At 36.7% G+C, this 19,323-nt stretch overlaps 2 protein-coding genes across 3 annotated transcripts in view; one reads left to right on the forward strand and one right to left on the reverse strand.

Moving 5' to 3' along the window:
• ACAD11 (acyl-CoA dehydrogenase family member 11) overlaps positions 1-19,323 on the forward strand; it is a 93,379-nt gene that overhangs the window by 49,567 nt on the left and 24,489 nt on the right. The gene's annotated exons all lie outside the window — the stretch shown is intronic.
• Positions 536-5,907, reverse strand: ACKR4 (atypical chemokine receptor 4). The gene is made up of 2 exons (XM_033212669.1): positions 5,821-5,907; positions 536-2,792 (listed from the first exon to the last, which is right to left on the reverse strand). The coding sequence occupies exon 2, from the start codon at positions 2,781-2,783 to the stop codon at positions 1,731-1,733; it is 1,053 nt and encodes a 350-aa protein (XP_033068560.1). The 5' UTR covers positions 2,784-2,792; positions 5,821-5,907; the 3' UTR covers positions 536-1,730.

The following is a 19,323-nucleotide window of genomic DNA, read 5'->3' on the forward strand; positions in this document are numbered from 1 at the left end:
TGCTATGCTAGAATAATTCTGTGATACATAGTGATCAGTTTCATGACCATAATTCTTTAAATTCTTCATGTGTAGGCCAGGCGCGGTGTCTCACACCTGTAATCCCAGTACTTTGGGAGGCTGAGGTGGGTGGATCACCTGAGGCCAGGAGTTCGAGACCAACCTGGCCAACATGGTGAAGCCCTGTCTCTACTAAAAATACAAAAATTAGCCAGGTGTGGTGGCAGGCATCTGTAATCCCAGCTACTCGGGAGGGGAGGCTGAGGCAGGAGTCTCGCCTGACCCCAGGTGGTGGAAATTGATGTGTGCTGAGATGGCACCACTGCACTTCACCCTGGGCAATAAGAGCGAAACGCTGTCTCAAAAAAATGAAAAATTAATTAATTAATTCTGCATGTGAAAGCATTTTCAAACTTAGAAATAGTGGTTGAAAGAAAAAGTAATTTTAAAATAACATGTGTTGGTTAGGTGATGTTTAAGAGCAGAAAACATCATTTTTTGTAGTTTTAGAGATAAAATTCATTAGTGCCTACTATTTTTGACCAAAGTAATTGCTGGAAAATTTTAATTTTAGTAGGAGCATATCACATGGATTATAATAATTTACAGCAAAAATTTTTTAAAAGATAAGTTGTACATGTTATTAATAATTTATTGTGGTACATATTTTTATTACTGAAAAATAAAGTGTTTAAATGAAAATAGGACATTTTATGCATGGGATAATGTATTTTTTAGTCAATCGGCAGTGATAGACTCATATAAATGGATGAGTTCTTTAGGAAGTTAAGAAATTGGAACCCAGATGAAAATGATAATCTGAGGATTACACCTAGACTACACATGATAAATCTAACATTTGTCATGATAACCAGTTAGTACTAAGAAAGTTGACATCATAGAAGCAAATTGTCTTTAGGAACTTACCAGGAATGTTTTGAAAAGAATCAGAAAAGCTTATTATAGTTTTTTTTTTTTTATTGCCTTTTTGGAGGAGGTGGGTTTTATAAAATTACTTACAAACTGAAAAAAAAAAAAAAAAAAACAGGAAAAAAGATAGAGTTCTGCTGCATACTTATTCAAGTACTAAAATTATGCAGGGAAATTGTTCTTGTATTAAAACTCAGATAATTAAAAATATTTATGAATGCCTTTTAACATGAACCTCTTTAATAATCTGTTTTAGATGGCCTAACTTATAGCATAGTAGGTTTGTTTTTTTAACTTTTATTTTGAAATTATTATAAATTCACAGGAAGTTACAAAGATGGTACAGAGTGGCCCTGGATACCCTTCACCCAGTTTCCCCCAGTGGTTCCATCTTACATAATTATACTATAATGTCAAAACCAGGAAATTGAAATTGGTACAATGTGTATATACAGTTCTGTGTCATTTTATCACTTGTGTAGATTTGTATAACCACCACTGCAACCAAGACACAAAATTATCACCTCAAAGCTCCTCTTCTTTATAGCAGAGTGTTCTTATTCACTTATGCCTGTTACTATTATTTTCCTATATTTTTCATTTTAATTATCATGTTTTGTAGATTTATTATCTTGTTTCTTCTTCTTGGCTTTTATTTCTCCCCCTTTCCCCAACCCATTCTTTATTGTAAGTTGCGACCACAGCGTTTGAGATTTGAGTTTCAGAATAGCGCAAATGTTTTATTTGAGGGGGAAGCATCATTCATATGTATCCAAGCAAAAGGCAGAGCAGTTTTATCTTTAAATGCTAAAAGTACTGGTTGGCTCTGTAGGACCCTCAGAATCAAAACGAAACTCCTCCACACTTTGTCTCTGTCTTCTCCAGGACCCATATTTCTTGGCCACTTTCATAATGTAGTTTTTGAAAGATGCTCCCATAAAAACATAAAGGATTGGGTTGAGGCAGCTGTGAAAGAGTGCGACGCTTTCTGTGATTTGGATGGCAATGTCCATGCGTTTGCTCATGTTGCAGTTGGTGATCAGGGAGTAGATGATGTCTATGGCTCGGCAGAACTTGACAATGTTATAAGGCAGCTGAGTGACAATGAAAACTAGAACCACTGTGAGCAGAACTTTTAGGGGCCGAGATATTTTAATGTTTGGCATCTTCATGAGTGTCCTTGCGGTGATAAAGTAGCACACCCCCATAATAAGAAAGGGTACTACAAATCCAATGCAGATTTCTAGCATTTGAATCGATGCTTTCATTGATGTTCCTAGGTAGTGGGGAAAAATGGGAATGCACCTAGCATTGTCATTTACTGTATAAAAAACCAGCTGGGGTATGCTCAGCAAGATGGCAGCCATCCAGACACAGGAACAGATGACCCAGCATGGTTTTCCCACTGCTGATTGGCTGGGGCCTTTAGTTACTGCCACATATCTGTCTATGCTGATACAAGCCAGAAACTGCATTCCAGAGACAAAGTTTAGTGTGTACAAGGCTGAAGTTATTTTGCACATTGTTTTCCCTAAAACCCACCCATGAACTGCATTAACAGCCCAAAAAGGCAAAGTGAATAGAAGGAGTAAATCTGCCACAGCCAAATTCAGGATGTACACATCTGTTTTGGTTCTCTGTTTCTTGTAATAGGCATAAATTGCCACTACCGTGGAATTGCCTGCAAGTCCAATGACAAAAGCTATTGTGAGGAATACAGGGAGGAAAACTTTTGCAAATTCTCTGACGTCTTCTTTGATACAGATCAATTCATATTGACTGTAGTCATAAGTGCCATTCGTTTCATTTTCCTCATAATAATAATCTGTTGACTGGTTCTGTTCCAAAGCCATGGCTCCAATCTAGATGGCAAAGAGAATACAGGATAGATATTTGTCTAAATATGCTTAAAAGGAAACAAGCTGTTTTGTTCTTTCCCTAGAGTATAGCCTGTTGCTGTAACATATATGAGCCTGAATCTAGCACTCTTTGAAATGCTTTAATGGGAGCCACATTGGAATATGACCCCAAGATCAGTTACTCAAACTTTGCTTGTACGATTCTGTGTGAAAGAACTGGGATTTGCACAGGGCAATAAACATAATGCCCTGGAGAATTTTCTTAATCATTAAATCCTAAATAAAAGTGAAGACTTTTATGTAAAAATGATTTTTAAAATATGAAAATTTAATTAGATTTTAACTAGAAAGAATAAATAGTGTTATAATCTTTATATACATAATTTTGTGAATCTTAAAAGTATATCTACAACAAACTGAATAAAAATGAAAATAGTAAATTACTTGGTTTATTTAATTACATTTTTGATTTTGATGTTATTTATAAATGTAAGTTAAATAAATTCTCTCAGCATTTGTACTAAATTTCACTAGTTGCCTTTTATAAAACAAGATCTCCTTTAGCCATCTTCACTCCAAAACTGGTCACTACTTGCTTATTGTATACTGTTTTTAAGTAGCACCACTATCCTCTAGTCATCTAAACTGTAAGCCTGCTTCATTCTTGTCTTCTCTCTTACCTTCATCCCTGATTCCCCATCAGTTCCTAAGTTCTGATTCTGCCTTCCAAATAGGTCTTGAATCTGTCTTCTCTTAATCTGCAGTCTTCCACACATTTGCACAATTTAGCTATTATGTTTCTCACCTAGCCTACTGCACTATCTTTCTTTTTTAATATTTAAGTTTTAATTTTTTTTTCCTTTTTGAGATGGAGTCTCGTTCTGTTGCCCAGGCTGGAGTGCAGTGGCGCAGTCTCGGCTACTGCAACCTCCGCCTCCCGGGTTCATGCGATTCTCCTGCCTCTCAAGTAGCTGGGATTATAGGTACACACCACCATGCCTGGCTAATTTTTTCTATTTTTAGTAGAGATGGGGTTTCACTATGTTGGCCAGACTGGTCTTGAACTCCTGACCTCGTGATCCACCTGCCTCGGCCTCCCAAAGTGCTGGGATTACAGGCGTGAGCCACCGAGCCTGGCCTATTTTTAAATTTTAGTCCATTGATTGATTGATTGTTATAAGACTGTTTAACTTTTGTATTTTTGATGGAGACGGGGTTTTACCAGGTTGCAAAGGCTGGTCTCAAACTCCTGGGCTCAGCAATCTACCTGCCTTGGCCTTGCAAAGTGTTGGGGTAACAGGCATGAGCCACCGCACCTGACCAAGCAGTATCTTTCTAACTGATACCCTGTTGTTACTCCTCCTCAATACCTCCTTGTCAAAAACGTTTTTCCTATTTCCACCGGAGTATTTGATCTCTGAATCGCCAGTCTGCCTCTCCTCTGTTTTGTTCCTCATCTGGAAGACACATCTCTTCACCTGAAAGCCACAATCCAAGCTCCTAAGCATAACACCCAAGGCTCCCTTCATAATGTAGTGCCATCCCTGGCTTCTGCCACCTCTCCCTACTCTGTGTCCATGTTGGAGACAGTGGTAGGACTAATTTCTCAGCAGTGGGCTGGCACCCACCATGCAGCAGCATCTGTCTACATCATTGCTCATTCTGTTCCTTTATCTACCATACGATTTCCTGCCCTTCCCTGGAAGGGCCAATTCCTACTCAATTAACGCGGATGCCACCTCCCCAGAAGACTTTCCTGATGTATTAGCAATCTCTACATACCCCTCAGAGAACTGATCCATTCTATGGAAAGGATGCGTTTCCAATACTACCTTGTTCCTCTAGGTTTTAAGTTCCTCAAAGCATGACCTGTTTGATTTGTGTTTGTAAATACAATCTTGTTAATGTGCCTGGCACAAAGTAGCTTCTCAGTAAATATTTATCAAATTAAAGGTTTTGCCTACAGATATAAAGCTATTATTCTAGAATGGATAGATAGTATGCCAGCAACATTCTGTGTCAATATTGTTATTGCACTGTGTTGGCTACTAGCACCCCGTAGTATTAAGATAAGCTTGCACAGAATTCATAAGTTTTGGAATGTATGGAATGTATAAAATAATGACTGTCAGTGTTTTTACTATAGTGCTGAATTTTGTTTTCCTTTTTCTTTAGACTTTCTATCTTCCTTGGGTTGTTTTTGTCCTTTTAAGTATCTCAAATATTCTTATAGAATTAATAATGAAAATATTATTTCTAAAACAGTGTGCCAACTTATAGTACATTTTCAAAAGAACATTCTTATGTTTGCTAACTTTTTTTGAATGAATATAGCAAAGAAAAGAAGGCTCTGAAGAAAGATACCACATAGCAGAATTGCTTTCATTATGTAAAAACCAGGTGCCAACTTTTTAAAATGACTCTTTTTATCATTAAGGTTAGTTAAAAAGTTCCAATCTGGAAGACTACTCTGGTCTTCATGTTCTTATGCATTAATTATTAACACAATATGAACCTTGTTCTTCCTTTCTCTTTCATAAGAAAATCTTGAACCTGATGATAATAATATGGCCAAGTATTATAATATATTAAGGAAGGGAATTTTTAAGTAAGAATTAGTCTTACTAAAAATGTGAGTAAAAAAGAGTAGAAATGGAATTATTTGTAGAAATGATCCTTCTGGCAGATATATAGACACACTTTTAAGTGTCTTTGTAATTACTATTAGAACAAAAAAAAATCAGTACTTGTAAAAGAAAGTGAAAAAAAGTGATATAACAAAACCTATTTTCTCCTTAACAAAATTTTACCAGCAAGTAATGGTATTTAAAATCATATTTTCTTCTTGCTATATTAAGATTTTCATTTAAGTTTAAAGTGTACAGCTGTTTTCAAGTAACTTTTTTTTGTTTTACAAGTAAGCATTTAAACTTTTATGCATCAAGACTCCCTCTATATAAGTAAATATACAAGGTCTTTGGGCTTAAAAAACATATTCAAGTCAGAATGAGAAAAGAAATAAAGTACCAACCTGTTGCAGTCGACAGAGAGGAGCAGTTTTGAGTACAGAGTGTAAAATCAAATGACCTAACTCCAGCTACTTTTGTTTTCACTTTACACCCCGCCTTTATCTCGTATCCAAGAGGCTTTCCTGAAATTTAACCTTGTGAGCACTTGATCTTTTATTTCCTGTAAAACCATCTATGAAGTTACATTCAACTTCTTAAGTGGTTTAGGTTACAAATTTGAAAAAAATCCATCTTTTTTCAAAAACTACAGACCTTTCTGAGTTTCCGTTTAGTTAAAGGTGACAAGAAAGTGACTGCAGCTGAGCTACTGACTGCTGAAGCAGAAGGAGAATCCACCTGAGGGCATCTAGGCAGCGCTTGTAGGTAACATCTAGAGAAATACTCTCTAAAGTTATTTTGCCTAAGAAAGAAAGCAAATATGATTTTAACCAAGAAAAATATCTTTTTGAAGACTAAACTATCAAAGATTAACTTATAAGTAATCATTAGGTATTTGCAATAGAATTTAACATTTTTATGCCACATTATTTAATATTTATTTTAACTATTAAACTCCTCCTGGCTTCACTGTACTTCCTCTATCCTTGTCCCAGACTATTTTCCCATGGCTTTAAACTCTCTTGCTTTCTTGTTACCTTTTTTCCCAAAGCTAGAATACGAACCTTCAAAATCCTTCAGTCTGGGAGACTGTTTATTTTTTCCACATTTCCACACAAATAAGTTAGAGAAAGAAGAGAAATTTATGCCGATTTGGCCCTCATCAGTCTATTTGAACTTGGCTGTCCTCAAATTTGCATGGCAGTTATCTATTTTTTCATGCAAGGCCAGGCTCAGTCTCCACCTGCAGAAATTATTTTAGACCCATGCCATTTTTTCTTTTCTTTTTTTAAAAAAAAAAAACAAACAAAAAAACTTTTAAGTTCAGGGGTACACATGCAGGTTTGTTACACAGGTACGCATGTATCATGGGGGTTTGTTGTGCAGATTATTTTATCACCCAGGTGTTAAGGCTAGTACCCCTGAGTTATTTTTCCTGATCCTCTTTCTCCTACCACCCTCTACTCTTTGATAGGCCCTGGTGTGTTCCTCTCCATGTGTCCATGTGTTCTCATCATTTAGCTCCCACTTATAAGTGAGAATATGCAGTATTTGGCTTTCTGTCCCTGTGTTAGTTTGCTAAGGATAATGTCCTCCAGCTCCATCCACGTGCCTGCAAAGGACATAATCTCATTTTTTATGGCTACATAGTATTCCATGCTGTATCTGTACCGCATTTTCTTTGTCCAGTCTATCATTGATGGGTATTTAGGTTGATTCCCTGTCTTTGCTATTGTGCATAGTGCAGCAATGAACATAGGCATGCATGTGTCTTTATAAGAGAATAATTTATATTCCTTTGGGTATATACCCAGTAATGGAGTTGTTGGTTCGAATGATATTTCTGTCTTTAGGTCTTTGAGGAATTGCCACACTGTTTTCTACAATAATTGAACTAATTTACGCTCCCACCAACAGTTTATAAGTGCTCCTTTTTCTTCACAACCTCACCAGCATCTGTAATGTTTTGAGTTTTTAATAATAGCCATTCTGACTGGTGTGAGAAGGTATCTCCATTGTGATTTTGATTTGCATTTCTCTCATGATCAGTGATGTTTAGCTTTTTTTCATATGATTGTTGGTGGTATGTATGTCTTCTTTTTTTTTTTTTTTTTTTTTTTTTTGAGGTGGAGTCTTGCTCTGTCGCCCGGACTGGAGTGCAGTGGCCAGATCTCAGCTCACTGCAAGCTCCGCCTCCCGGGTTTACACCATTCTCCTGCCTCAGCCTCCCGAGTAGCTGGGACTACAGGCGCCCGCCACCTCGCCCGGCTAGTTTTTATATTTTTAGTAGAGACGGGGTTTCACCGTGTTAGCCAGGATGGTCTCGATCTCCTGACCTCGTGATCCGCCCGTCTCGGCCTCCCAAAGTGCTGGGATTACAGGCTTGAGCCACCGCGCCCGGCCGGTATGTCTTCTTTTGAGAAGTGTCTGTTCTCAATCCTTTGCCCACTTTTTAATAGGGTTGTTTTTTAAATGTAAATTTAAATTCCTTATAGATGCTGGATATTAGACCTTTGTCAGATGCATAGTTTGCAAAGATTTTCTCCCATTCTGTAGGTTGTCTGTTTACTCTGTTGACAGTTTCTTTTGCAGTGCAGAAGCTCTTCAGTTTAATTAGGTTCCATTTGCCAATTTTTGCTTCTATTGCAATTGCTTCATCATGAATTATCATAGTAGCCTACAAGATCCTACAGGGTCTGCCTCCATCCCTCATTGTCTCTCTGACCTCATTTCACGCTACTCACCCCTTTGCCTACTTGTTCTGCCATGCCCAGCTTCTTGCTGTTTGAGAGCATACCAGTCACAGTCCTATTAGGGCTTTTGTGCTGGCTCTTCCATCTGCCTGGAATGTGTTCTGTCTTAGTAATTGCAAAGCTCACTTCCTCTTCTCTTTCAAGTCTTTTCCTAATCACCACCAACTCACTGAGGCAATTCTTGACTACTCTACTTAAAATACCCCTCACCCCCCTGGACTCCCAGTCCACCAGACCCATAGCACTTATCATGTTCTAATGTACCATATCATTTATACTATGATTGCTGTAAATTGTCTTTCACCCTGTATTAGAATATAAGCTTCATCAGGATAGGCACTTTTGTTTGCTTTGTTCATTGATATATCCCAAGTACCAAGAATAGTATCTGGCACATAATGACTACTCAAAACTATTTTGAATTAATAAAAAAAATTCTACTGTCCACTTTGATTATTATCTAACAACTGGTCTGTAACTGCAGCCTCCATAATTATCAGTTGATAATCTCTTTGGTCTTTTTTTGTAATACACAATACTGACTTGTAGGCATTTGCAAGTACTCTTACTCCTGCCTAGCGCACTCTTCCCACCCTATTTTAGATCCCTAACTCCTATTTACAATTCAGATTTAGTTCTGACCTTAACATTAATCCAGGAAGCCTTCCATAACTCTTTCAGATTAGATCAGAGATACCTACTCTTCTATAGTCTTTTCACTGTATTGTTGGTACTTATTTAAATTTTCTTCCATAGCGTCTTATACCCTGCTGTATCCTCAACATTTGGCTTGGTACCTTACTCATGGTACCAGCTTAATGAATAATAATTAAATTCATGAATCAATCAACTGATGTTTAAGTAACTCATCCTCCACAGCCATGTAAGTTTAGCAATGGAATTGGAATTCTGAATTCAGATCTTCAGTCTATTTTATCATCTTATCTCTTATATCTCTTTGTTATTTTATGATACCATCTATTATAGAATCTTGATACTCTTTTATAGATTCAAAAGTATCTATCCCTTTCCTTTATTTACCCCACCCCCAACAATCATAAACTTTCTTGTAAATGGGATTCCTTTATTGCAAATCGGTTGTAATGCTATAATCTTTACGTCTTTTGAATTTACACATTGTTTTTACTAACTGAGACACATACAAAGCCCTTGAGGCATAGGGGATCTCAGGATTGACCAGCTTCTTCTGGTAGCGTGTGTATGAATGCTGTGTATAAATCATGGTGTATGAATCATGGTGAAACTAGCTAACTGGCTGGCCTTTTCCTGTATTTTCCCTTTTCTCCTGATAGAACTAGGAGAGACAGTGGTAATAGGGAGATTTGACAAAATATGCAAAATAAATCATGTAGCTTGGAGGGTAGGCAGAAGCATCACTCACCTTAGGCAACTTTTCAAAGTACTTACTTGATGCTTGTGTAACTCTCTTCTACTTCTCGTATTCCTAAGAACTGATGATGATTCCATTTTGCTGCTTACCATAAATTGGCTCCTACTCTTAACCTCCCTAACATAGCAGTGTCCCTTGTTCTTGAAGAATCTCTCTCCCCCCACCCATTTCTCATCCCTTTTCTTGTATTGTCATTTTGCTATGTTACCCAGGCTGGTCTCCAACTCCTAGACTCAAACAAATCCGCCCATCCCAGCCTCCAAAAGTGCTGGAGTGAATCTGTAATTTTGACGAGTATTGCCAAATTGTACTCCACAGGGATGGTATTACTTTGTTCTCTACCAATAATGTCTAGAAGTGTCTGTTTTTCTAAAATATTGCCAGTAGAATGTGTTGTTTCACTACCACTCTGATTTCTAAATGACTTGTAACAACTTCAGCACCCCTTACCTACCCTTGCCAGGCATGTGTGGAATACTGGATAATACACTGCTTTGACTATTTCCTTATTACTCTACTCCACATTTATTTGATTAGTGGTAAAGTTAAGCAATTTTAAAAATCTCTTTTATTATTCTTATTTCCTCTTTTTGCAATTGTGTTCTTTGTCCATCTGTATACTGATTTTCAGTATACAGTATGATTTCTTTATAATTTAGGGAACTAAATATTGCATACATTTTGTCATAAATGTTGAAACATTTTCCCCCCAATTTTTTTTGCTTTTTAATTTTATTTTCTAATGTACAACCGTTTTATATGGACAAAGCAGTTGATCTTTATCTTTTGATTTTGATTCATTTATCATTTTTAAGTTTTAAAATCCTTTCTCACCCAGAGATTTGATAAATATTCTATTATTTTTCTTCTAGTTTTTTATGTCTTGATTTTTTTAAATTTTAAACTCTGATCTATTTGGGATTTATTTTGATCTAACCATATTCTATAGTAACAACATAATAGCAGCAGCTTGTAACATTATTACTTAATTCTTATTATTTAGATGTAAACCTAGAGATGGATTCAGTGAATTTTGAAGATTTCCCTGTTAAAGATACACACTCTAAGAGAACACATGGGATTTTTTTTTCTTTAACTGTGGGATTGTACAATAAACATCTTTTTTCTTATAAGGGAAATTTTATTGCAAAATAGTACTTACTTCAATTTGAATTGTCAGTATTAAAGCTAAAACCAAATGAAGTTCAATTGTTCCACCTCAGAAATTCAATGTTGGTAGAAGAAACAGCCTTGAGAATTTGTGGATAGCTATCTGTGCTTCATGGTATGTAATTGTTTACATCAGTTTCTTAATAGTTACAAACCACACTTTACTCAAAAAAAACATGTTTTTTTATCCACCTATCGTATCTCATTTTGCTTGAAAATGATTTTGTGGATAAAAGCCTAAGAAATTAAAAATCACCAACTAACATCAGGGAGATGTAATTTTCAGCCTGATTTAATCCTGGCACTTGAACAGCCTTGAAATACCACAGTGTCTGGATTAAAAACAAAATTACTTTAGGCCATCCGTTTTCATTCATGAAGGCCTGTGACACAGCATATGTGTTTAAATGTTCTCTGGTCTATTCAGATTTCCTGTAATATTTTTTATTTATGACATTGGGTATCCTGTTCATTAACTAAAATGCCACAAACAAGCAAAACTCTCTATAAAAGAAGGTTGTTTCAACTGCTGCACTTGCCAAATTCTGCTTATAGCTAAGGGGAGATGATATCTTTGAGAAGGGTTTTTCTCATTTTTCTGAAACATCGTTGTTAAATACAAATATTTCAAATTCTACAAACTATGCATTCACCCTTACTTCCTCTACTTAATGGTCACAAAAGACATCCAACTTAAAAATTGTATTTTTTAGAATATTAATTGTTCTCCATATAAGATTGAGGAAGACAGAATCAAATAATTATTTGCCTTGCTTCTTGAGTTTCTTCAATATTTACCTGGTATCTGAAATCTATTGGGCATTTATGTAAGTCTGTGGCAACATTTTTGTTTGTTTGCTTTGTTTTGAGACAAGGTCTCACTCTGTTGCCCAGGCTAGAATGCAGGGGCATGATCACGGCTCACTGCAACCTTGACTTCCCAGGGCTCAAGCAATCCTCCTACGTCAACATCCCAAGTAGCTGGGACTATAGGCACACTGCACCATGCTTGGCTAATTTTTAAATTTTTTTGTATAGATGAAGTCTCGCTAGGTTGCCCAGGCTGGTTTCAAATGCCTGGGCTCAAGTGATCCTCCCGCTTCAGCTTCCCTTTTGGGATTACAGATATGAGTCATCATGCCCGGCCAGCATTTTTAAATGATAGAAAGAATGAGGTAAGAAGTAATATTGGGAAGTATTAGATAAAAAATTACATATTCTGAATATTAGAAAAAGAGGGCTTTAGGCCAGGGTTCAAAGGAAATAGAAAGAAGATTTTACTTCAGCTCACTGATGCTGGATATCTAGCATCAGTGAAACTTTGAAAGATTTACCCAAGTGTTCTTGATTGCTAGAATGGAAAGTAGAGAAAGAAAAATATCTCTAAAAATGGGCACATAGACCAATGGAACAGAACAGAGAGCCCAGAAATAAGGCTGCTCACCTATGACCATCTGATCTTCGACAGGGCTGACAAAAACAAGCAGTGGGGAAAAGACTCCCTATTTTATAGATGGTGCTGGGATAACTAGCTAGCCATATGCAGAAGATTGAAGCTGGACTCCTACCTTACAACATATACAAAAGTTAATTCAAAATGAATTAGAGACTTAAATGTAAAACCCAAAACTATTAAAAACCCTGGAAGACGACTTAGGCAATACTGTCCTAGACATAGGGATGGGCAAAGAGTTCATGACAAAGACACCAAAGGAAATCACAGCAAAAGCAAAAATTGACAAGTGAGATCTAATTGAACTTAAGAGCTTCTGCACAGCAAAAGAAACTATCAGCAGAGAGAGCAGACAACCTACAGAATGGAAGAAAATATTTGCAAACTATGTATCTGACAAAGGTCTAATATCCAGCTTCTATAAGGAACTTGACAAATTTACAAGAGAAAAACAATCCCATTAAAAAGTGGGCAAACGACATGAACAGAAACTTTTCAAAGGAAGATATGTATGCAGCCAACAAAATATGAAGGAAAGCTCAATATCACTGATCATTCGAGAAATGCAAATCAAAATCACAATGAGATACCATCTCACACCAATCAGGATGGCTATTAATAAAAAGCCAAAAAATAACAGATGCTGATGAGGTTGTAGAAAAAAAGGAACACTTAATACACTGTTGGTGGGAGTGTCAATTAGTTCAACCATTGTGGAAAGCAGTATGGAGATTGCCCAGAGAGCTAAATATAGAACTACTGGCTGGGCACGGTAGCTCCTGCCTGTAATCCCAACACTTTCGGAGGCTGAGGTGGGAGGATCAGTTGAGACCAGGAGTTCGAGACCAGCCTGGCCAACATGGCAAAACCCCAAAATACAAAAATTAGCCAAGCATGGTGGCACATGCCTGTAATCCCAGCTACTCAGGAGGCCAAGGCATGAGAATCACTTGAACCTGGGAGCAGGGAGATTACAGTGAGCTGAGATCGCGCCACTGTACTCCAGCCTTGGCAACAGAGTGAGACTGTCTCAAAAAAATCCAAAAACAAAAACAAAAAACCAGAGCTACCATTCAACCCAGCAATCCCATTACTGGGTATATACCCAAAGGAATAGAAATTATTCTTTTTTTTTTTTTTTTTTTTTTTTTTTGAGGCAGAGTCTCGCTCTGTCGCCCAGGCTGGAGTGCAGTGGCCGGATCTCAGCTCACTGCAAGCTCCGCCTCCCGGGTTTACGCCATTCTCCTGCCTCAGCCTCCCGAGTAGCTGGGACTACAGGCGCCCGCCACCTCGCCCGGCTAGTTTTTGTATTTTTAGTAGAGACGGGGTTTCACCGTGTTAGCCAGGAGGGTCTCGATCTCCTGACCTCATGATCCGCCCGTCTCGGCCTCCCAAAGTGCTGGGATTACAGGCTTGAGCCACCGCGCCCGGCCGAATAGAAATTATTCTACCATAAAGACACATGGATGTGAATGTTCATTGCAGCACTATTCACAATAGCAAAGACATGGAATCAACCTAAATGCCCATCAATGACAGATTGGATAAAGAAAATGTGGTACATATACACCGTGGAATACTATGCAGTCATTAAAAAGAATGAGATCATGTCTTTTGCAGGAACATGGATGGAGCTGGAGGCTATTATCCTTAGCAAACTAACGCAAGAACAGAAAGCCAGATACCGCGTGTTCTCACTTCTAAGTGGGAGCTAAATGACGAGAACTTATGAACACAAAGAAGGAAACAACAGACACAGAGGTCTACTTGAGCATGGAGAGTGGGAGGAGGGAAAGGAGCAGAAAAGATAACTATTGGGTACTGGGCTTAATACCTGGGTGGTGAAATAATCTGTGCAACTAACCCTAGTGACACAAGTTCACCTATGTAACAAACCTTCACATTTACCCCTGAACCTAAAATACAAGTTTGGGGTTTTTTTAAAGAAAATATTTCTCATGAAAATGAACCTCAAATCATGTTATGTCCTAATCTGATTTTCAGAAGTATGCCTACCAAGGAGTATGCCCACACAATGCATTATGTGAGGCAAGTAGCTTTGATCCTTCAGCCTGTAGGCATCTAGAGAGGCACTGGCCAAGGCTTCCTACAACTAAAACCTCAAAGATAGCCCCAAGTAGAAAAATATCCAGTTGAAAAATTAGAAGCGAACACTCTGTAAATGATTCTTCCTCTTTAATTTCTAACTAAGAATCAAAGCATGATTGCATATTATTGCATAGCCAGGGATAAAAGATTCCCCCAACTGAGCATTTCCAGATAAGTCATTCAGGTAACATCCACAATGAAAGGTAAGTATTGTCATCTGCCATTAAATCATCTGCCATTAAATCATTAAATCTTTAATGATTAAAGGAGGTTTGTTAATATTCTTTGCGTTGGTCCTCAGATTAGTGGAATTTTGTCATAGTCCATTCAGGCCACTATTATACAACACCAATAATTAGGTAACTTCTAAACAACAGAGATGTATTTCTCATGATTCTAGAGGCTGAAAAGTCCGAGAACAAGGCACCGGTAGAGCTGGTGCCTGGTGAGGGCCTGCATTCTGGTTCATAGATGGCACCTTCTTGTTCTGTCCTCATATAGTGAAAAAGGTGACTAAGCTCACTCAGGCCTCTTTGATAAAGACACTAATTCCATTTTAATCACTTAATCACCTCCTTTGGGACCTCGTCACCAGCAGCTTGGGAGTTAGGATTCCAACACATGACTTCTAGGGAGGGACACATACATTCAGACCATAGCAGTTTCTTTACCTGTTAACATCTGTAAAAATCAAAAGGACATGTTCTTGTAAATATAAACAATGGTAAACAATTTGAAAATTTAGATGTTTGGATAAATTAGGAAAGCCAAATAGAGTTACTGTGAAGAATATGACATTTGAGATTTTTAAACTTAACTTTTAAATATGTTAATGGGGGATCTTTTCTCATTAGTACAAATGAGGATGGTCCTTTCTGAACTGATTAAAACATAGGTTCCATTAAATTTGAAGGAATCTAAATTATAAGCAACAGTTTTAAAGGCATTGCATTTCAATCTTAACTATACTTTACATATGTTATTTATAGTATGGAATAATGGAGGAGATTAGAATTTTAAGCTCTTGGTTTTATTAGTTTTGAAATTTGAGAGCTTCTAAGATTTCTAATTCTGCTTATGTGATCATTTTGAAGTGAGCATTGCATTTCTCAAATTTCAGCTGATAAATAAAACTAATGTATTTGTCATGAATAAAAATGTATATTTGTATTCAAATATTAATGAATGTATAAGAAATTATAACACTGGGTAAGTGAAGACCTGGTTTTTGGCAAAGTTTAAAGGTAAGAACTCTGGAGGAGTTCTATTGCCAGTCGGGTGGAGTAAGTACTTAAGATTAACCTTCCCACAGATAACAACTAAAAAGCTACAAAATACATACATGCATGCATGCATACATACATACATACATACCTGCCTGCCTGAAATCCTCAGGGGAGTAAACAAAAGGCAAGCCGATTTTGTAGGGGAGTCAAAATTTGGAAAGTGAGATGGGCATAGGGTGAGCTTTTCATTTTTAGAGTTTAGCCTGAGGAAAAAGTGTAGAACAGGAAAGCTAAAGCTTCTTTGGAAAACTCAGATCTCTGTGTCCTGAGAAACCAGAGGAGAGTGTCTAGGGCAGCCATCACTGCTGGGAAATGAGGTGGGTATTCCTAGAAAGGAAAACGCCAGAAAAGGGGAGCTCCAGCTTTCATGTGGAAACTGGGTGTCTGGCTAACTCCTGAATGAAAGTAATGCACAGGGCAAACTCAAAGCACCTTGCAGCTAAATAATAAGAACTACACTGAAATTTGATTTCCACCTGAATTGTGATAGACTCTGCAGTTTTACTCTACCTGAGTTAATTGCCTGTCAAAACAAAACCATCAACATTCTGTGGAGCAATATGACAGAATCTAGAGTTTCAAAACAAAACAAAAAAAAAAAAACAAAATCACAACGTCCAGAATACAATCTAAAATTGCTCAACCAATGAAGAATAAGGAAAACATGACCCATTTTCAAGGGGAAAGGCCAACACCCAAATGATTCAGATGTTGGAATCATCAGACAAGGACTTAAGGCAGCTATTAAAATGTGCTTATTGAGGTCAAGAAAAATAAAACGATAAGAAATATCAGAAGAGAAATAGAAAACAGAAAATAACCAAGTAGAAATATCAGAACTTAAAGGTAAAATATGTGAAAAGAAATTCACTGACTGGGCTTAATAACATAATAACAGAGGAAATAATGAACTTGAAGATAGACAATAGAAATTATCCAATATGAAGAAAAGATATAAAGAAATGAACAATCCTAGGGACCATTTAGTTCTAAAATATGTGTAGAGTTCAAGAAGAGGCAAGAGGGAGAGATTTGTGTTTGAAAGAATAAACTCTAAAAATTCTAAAACTGCTAATTATTTTTGATTGATGTAAAATGAATGTGTTTAACCTGAATTAAGGGTCTTTATTGTCTAATGTCAGTGCATATACTAGAGATTTTTTTTTTTTTTTTTTTTTTTTGAGATAGAGTTTCACTCTTGTTGCCCAGGCTGGAATACAGTGGCGCGATCTCAGCTCACTGCAGCCTCTGCCTCCCAGGTTCAGACAATTCTCCTGCCTCAGCATGCCAAGTAGCTGGGATTACAGGCGCCTGCCACCACGCCTGGCTAATGTTTTGTATTTTTAGTAGAGATGGGGTTTTGCCATGTTGGCCAGGCTGGTCTTGAACTCCTGGCCTCAGGTGATACTCCCACCTCGGCTTCCCAAAGCGTTGGGATTACAGGCGTGATCCACCGTGCCCAGCCTATTATAGACTTTTTGATGCATGATAAAGTGTTCTACTTGAAAAACATTACATTTTTTAACTTGTATTTATGAAAATGCTTGTAATTTTTCTTTTAGTGAAAAATTAATTTATTTTCGGTATGATAGTTTCTTATTTTATTTAATGAGATTATGGAGCAAATGCCCAGAAGGTAGAGAAAATGGTTTTTCTATCTCAGATGTAATATAGACAATAAGTCATGTATTTGTGGGAAAAATGGGAGAGAGAATTTTGCCCAACATATTTGTTATCTGATTGCAGTGGGACATCTCTTGGTCAATTTAATGCATATTTTTTAAAAAATTCCTGTTCCAGTTAAGAGTTCTCTCTCTTCCTTTTTAGTCATAGATAAAATCATTTATATGTATATATGATTGTATGTTCTTAGAATTCTGAGACTGTGACTGTGGAGAAAGCAGGCTTATGATTCAAGTTCTAAGTCAGTTTAAGGTGTCTCCTTATTCTGCCGCCAGCCTGGAGATGAACAGAGTCACCCATTTTAGGCACACTGCCTTCCTCTCCTTCCCTCCCTTTCTCAGATAATATCTATTTTAGGTGGTTTTTTAAAAATCAGTTTTAGCATTTTATCAGGCAGAGTGTGCATGTAGGATTTCTGGAGTTATGTATTACACAAAAGTGGGGAAATGATTCCTCCACAGCCCTCAGATTAGATATTCAGATTAAAAGGAAATTCGGAAAGAAAAATAAAACAATGTAGTTCACTCAACAAGCCTCTCAGTGTCCTACTTGGGGATCCACAGATTTGTTTACAAGATGGATTTTTTCTTTAATGTTTTTAAAGTCATTATTATTATCCAGTTAGAAGTAGTAACAAAGGAAAAAAAAATATCTAAGAGCATTGTTTCCTGTCTCCACATCCCAACATCATGCCCTAGAGAAAACTTTTTTTTTTAACAGTTTCTGTTTTTAGTTCTCTGGTTTCCATTATAATTACAGATAAAATATTTTTTCTCTTTCTTAATTTATTCATTTTAGACAGTATCCATTGACTCCCCAATTTGAATAATGACAATTTCGCTCATTTGTCTCATAACTCTCTCTGCTCTTTCTTAATGTATATATCTTATTACGTTGTTTTTTTTATTATTTTTTAAACCTCAAATAATTGTTAAAGTTCTCTGCATCCTCATTTCACAGATTCTATTCAAATTCTACTTTAATATAAGAATATGTATACTCTTAACCCTTTCTATACTGTTTATCCCTCCCTTTCTTGTTGTAACTTGTATCAGCTATAGCTTATACTTTCACATTGTCAGGATTAGTAATATTTATGTTCTGTCTTACAACCACAATTGTAGTTGACTACAGGATGACTATAAACTTTGAAAACCAATACACAGCACTTAGCTTAGAGGACCATGTAAATATTGTTTGATACTGGCCTAAGTAGTATGTTAGATTTTGTGTCCTTCTGTAACTGATGCAATATAAAATCACCTGGGCCATTCTAAGGAATGTTTCTAGAATTAAGGTCAATTAGAATGCTTTTCTTATATACTATATATTAAATTCATGTCACATTATTTTATATTTGGACCCACAGTTGTGTATTTCAACATTATTTTCCTGGAGTTTCTAATTGCCATGTCTCTTTATTTGCATTATTTGCTTTTATAATATCTCCTTCCCCTTACATACACACACATCTCTAGATTGCACCTTTACTTCTATTGACTTTCTTTTCTGGAGACCTCTCTCTTAAAAGATTTCAGTATTTATTTTCCAATCTGGACTGATTACCCTTTAGGCATACTTTGATGCAATTATCCTAGGATTTTCAGATAATACTTTCCTGGGATCCAGTATCTTTTGGATTCTAGGACTTCCTTTTTCTTGATTTACTCCCTTATTTTGCTCGAGTATATTCTTAATTTTTTTGAGAAAAATAGTTAAATTCTCTGAGACCTTACATATCTGAATATGTATTTATTCTGCCATTACATAAATTGATAGTTTGGACAAGTATAGAATTCTAAGTTGAACTATTCATTTTCATCTGGCATCCCTTGTGGCTGTTGAGAAGTCTGATGCCAGGCTAATCCTCATTTCTTTTAGTTGGCTTGTTTTATTCTCTCTGAAACCTTTTAAGATTTCCCCTTCATCGTTGATGTTTTGAAATGTCACAAGCATTTAATAGATTCTTCTTGATAGTCAATGGCTTTTTCAATCTGAAGATGTTTTTCTTCTGTTCTAGAAAATTTTCTTCTACACATTTA

This window comes from Trachypithecus francoisi, unplaced genomic scaffold, assembly GCF_009764315.1.
Source record: "Trachypithecus francoisi isolate TF-2019V2 unplaced genomic scaffold, Tfra_2.0 Lachesis_group0, whole genome shotgun sequence".
NCBI classification, from domain to species: Eukaryota; Metazoa; Chordata; class Mammalia; order Primates; family Cercopithecidae; genus Trachypithecus; species Trachypithecus francoisi.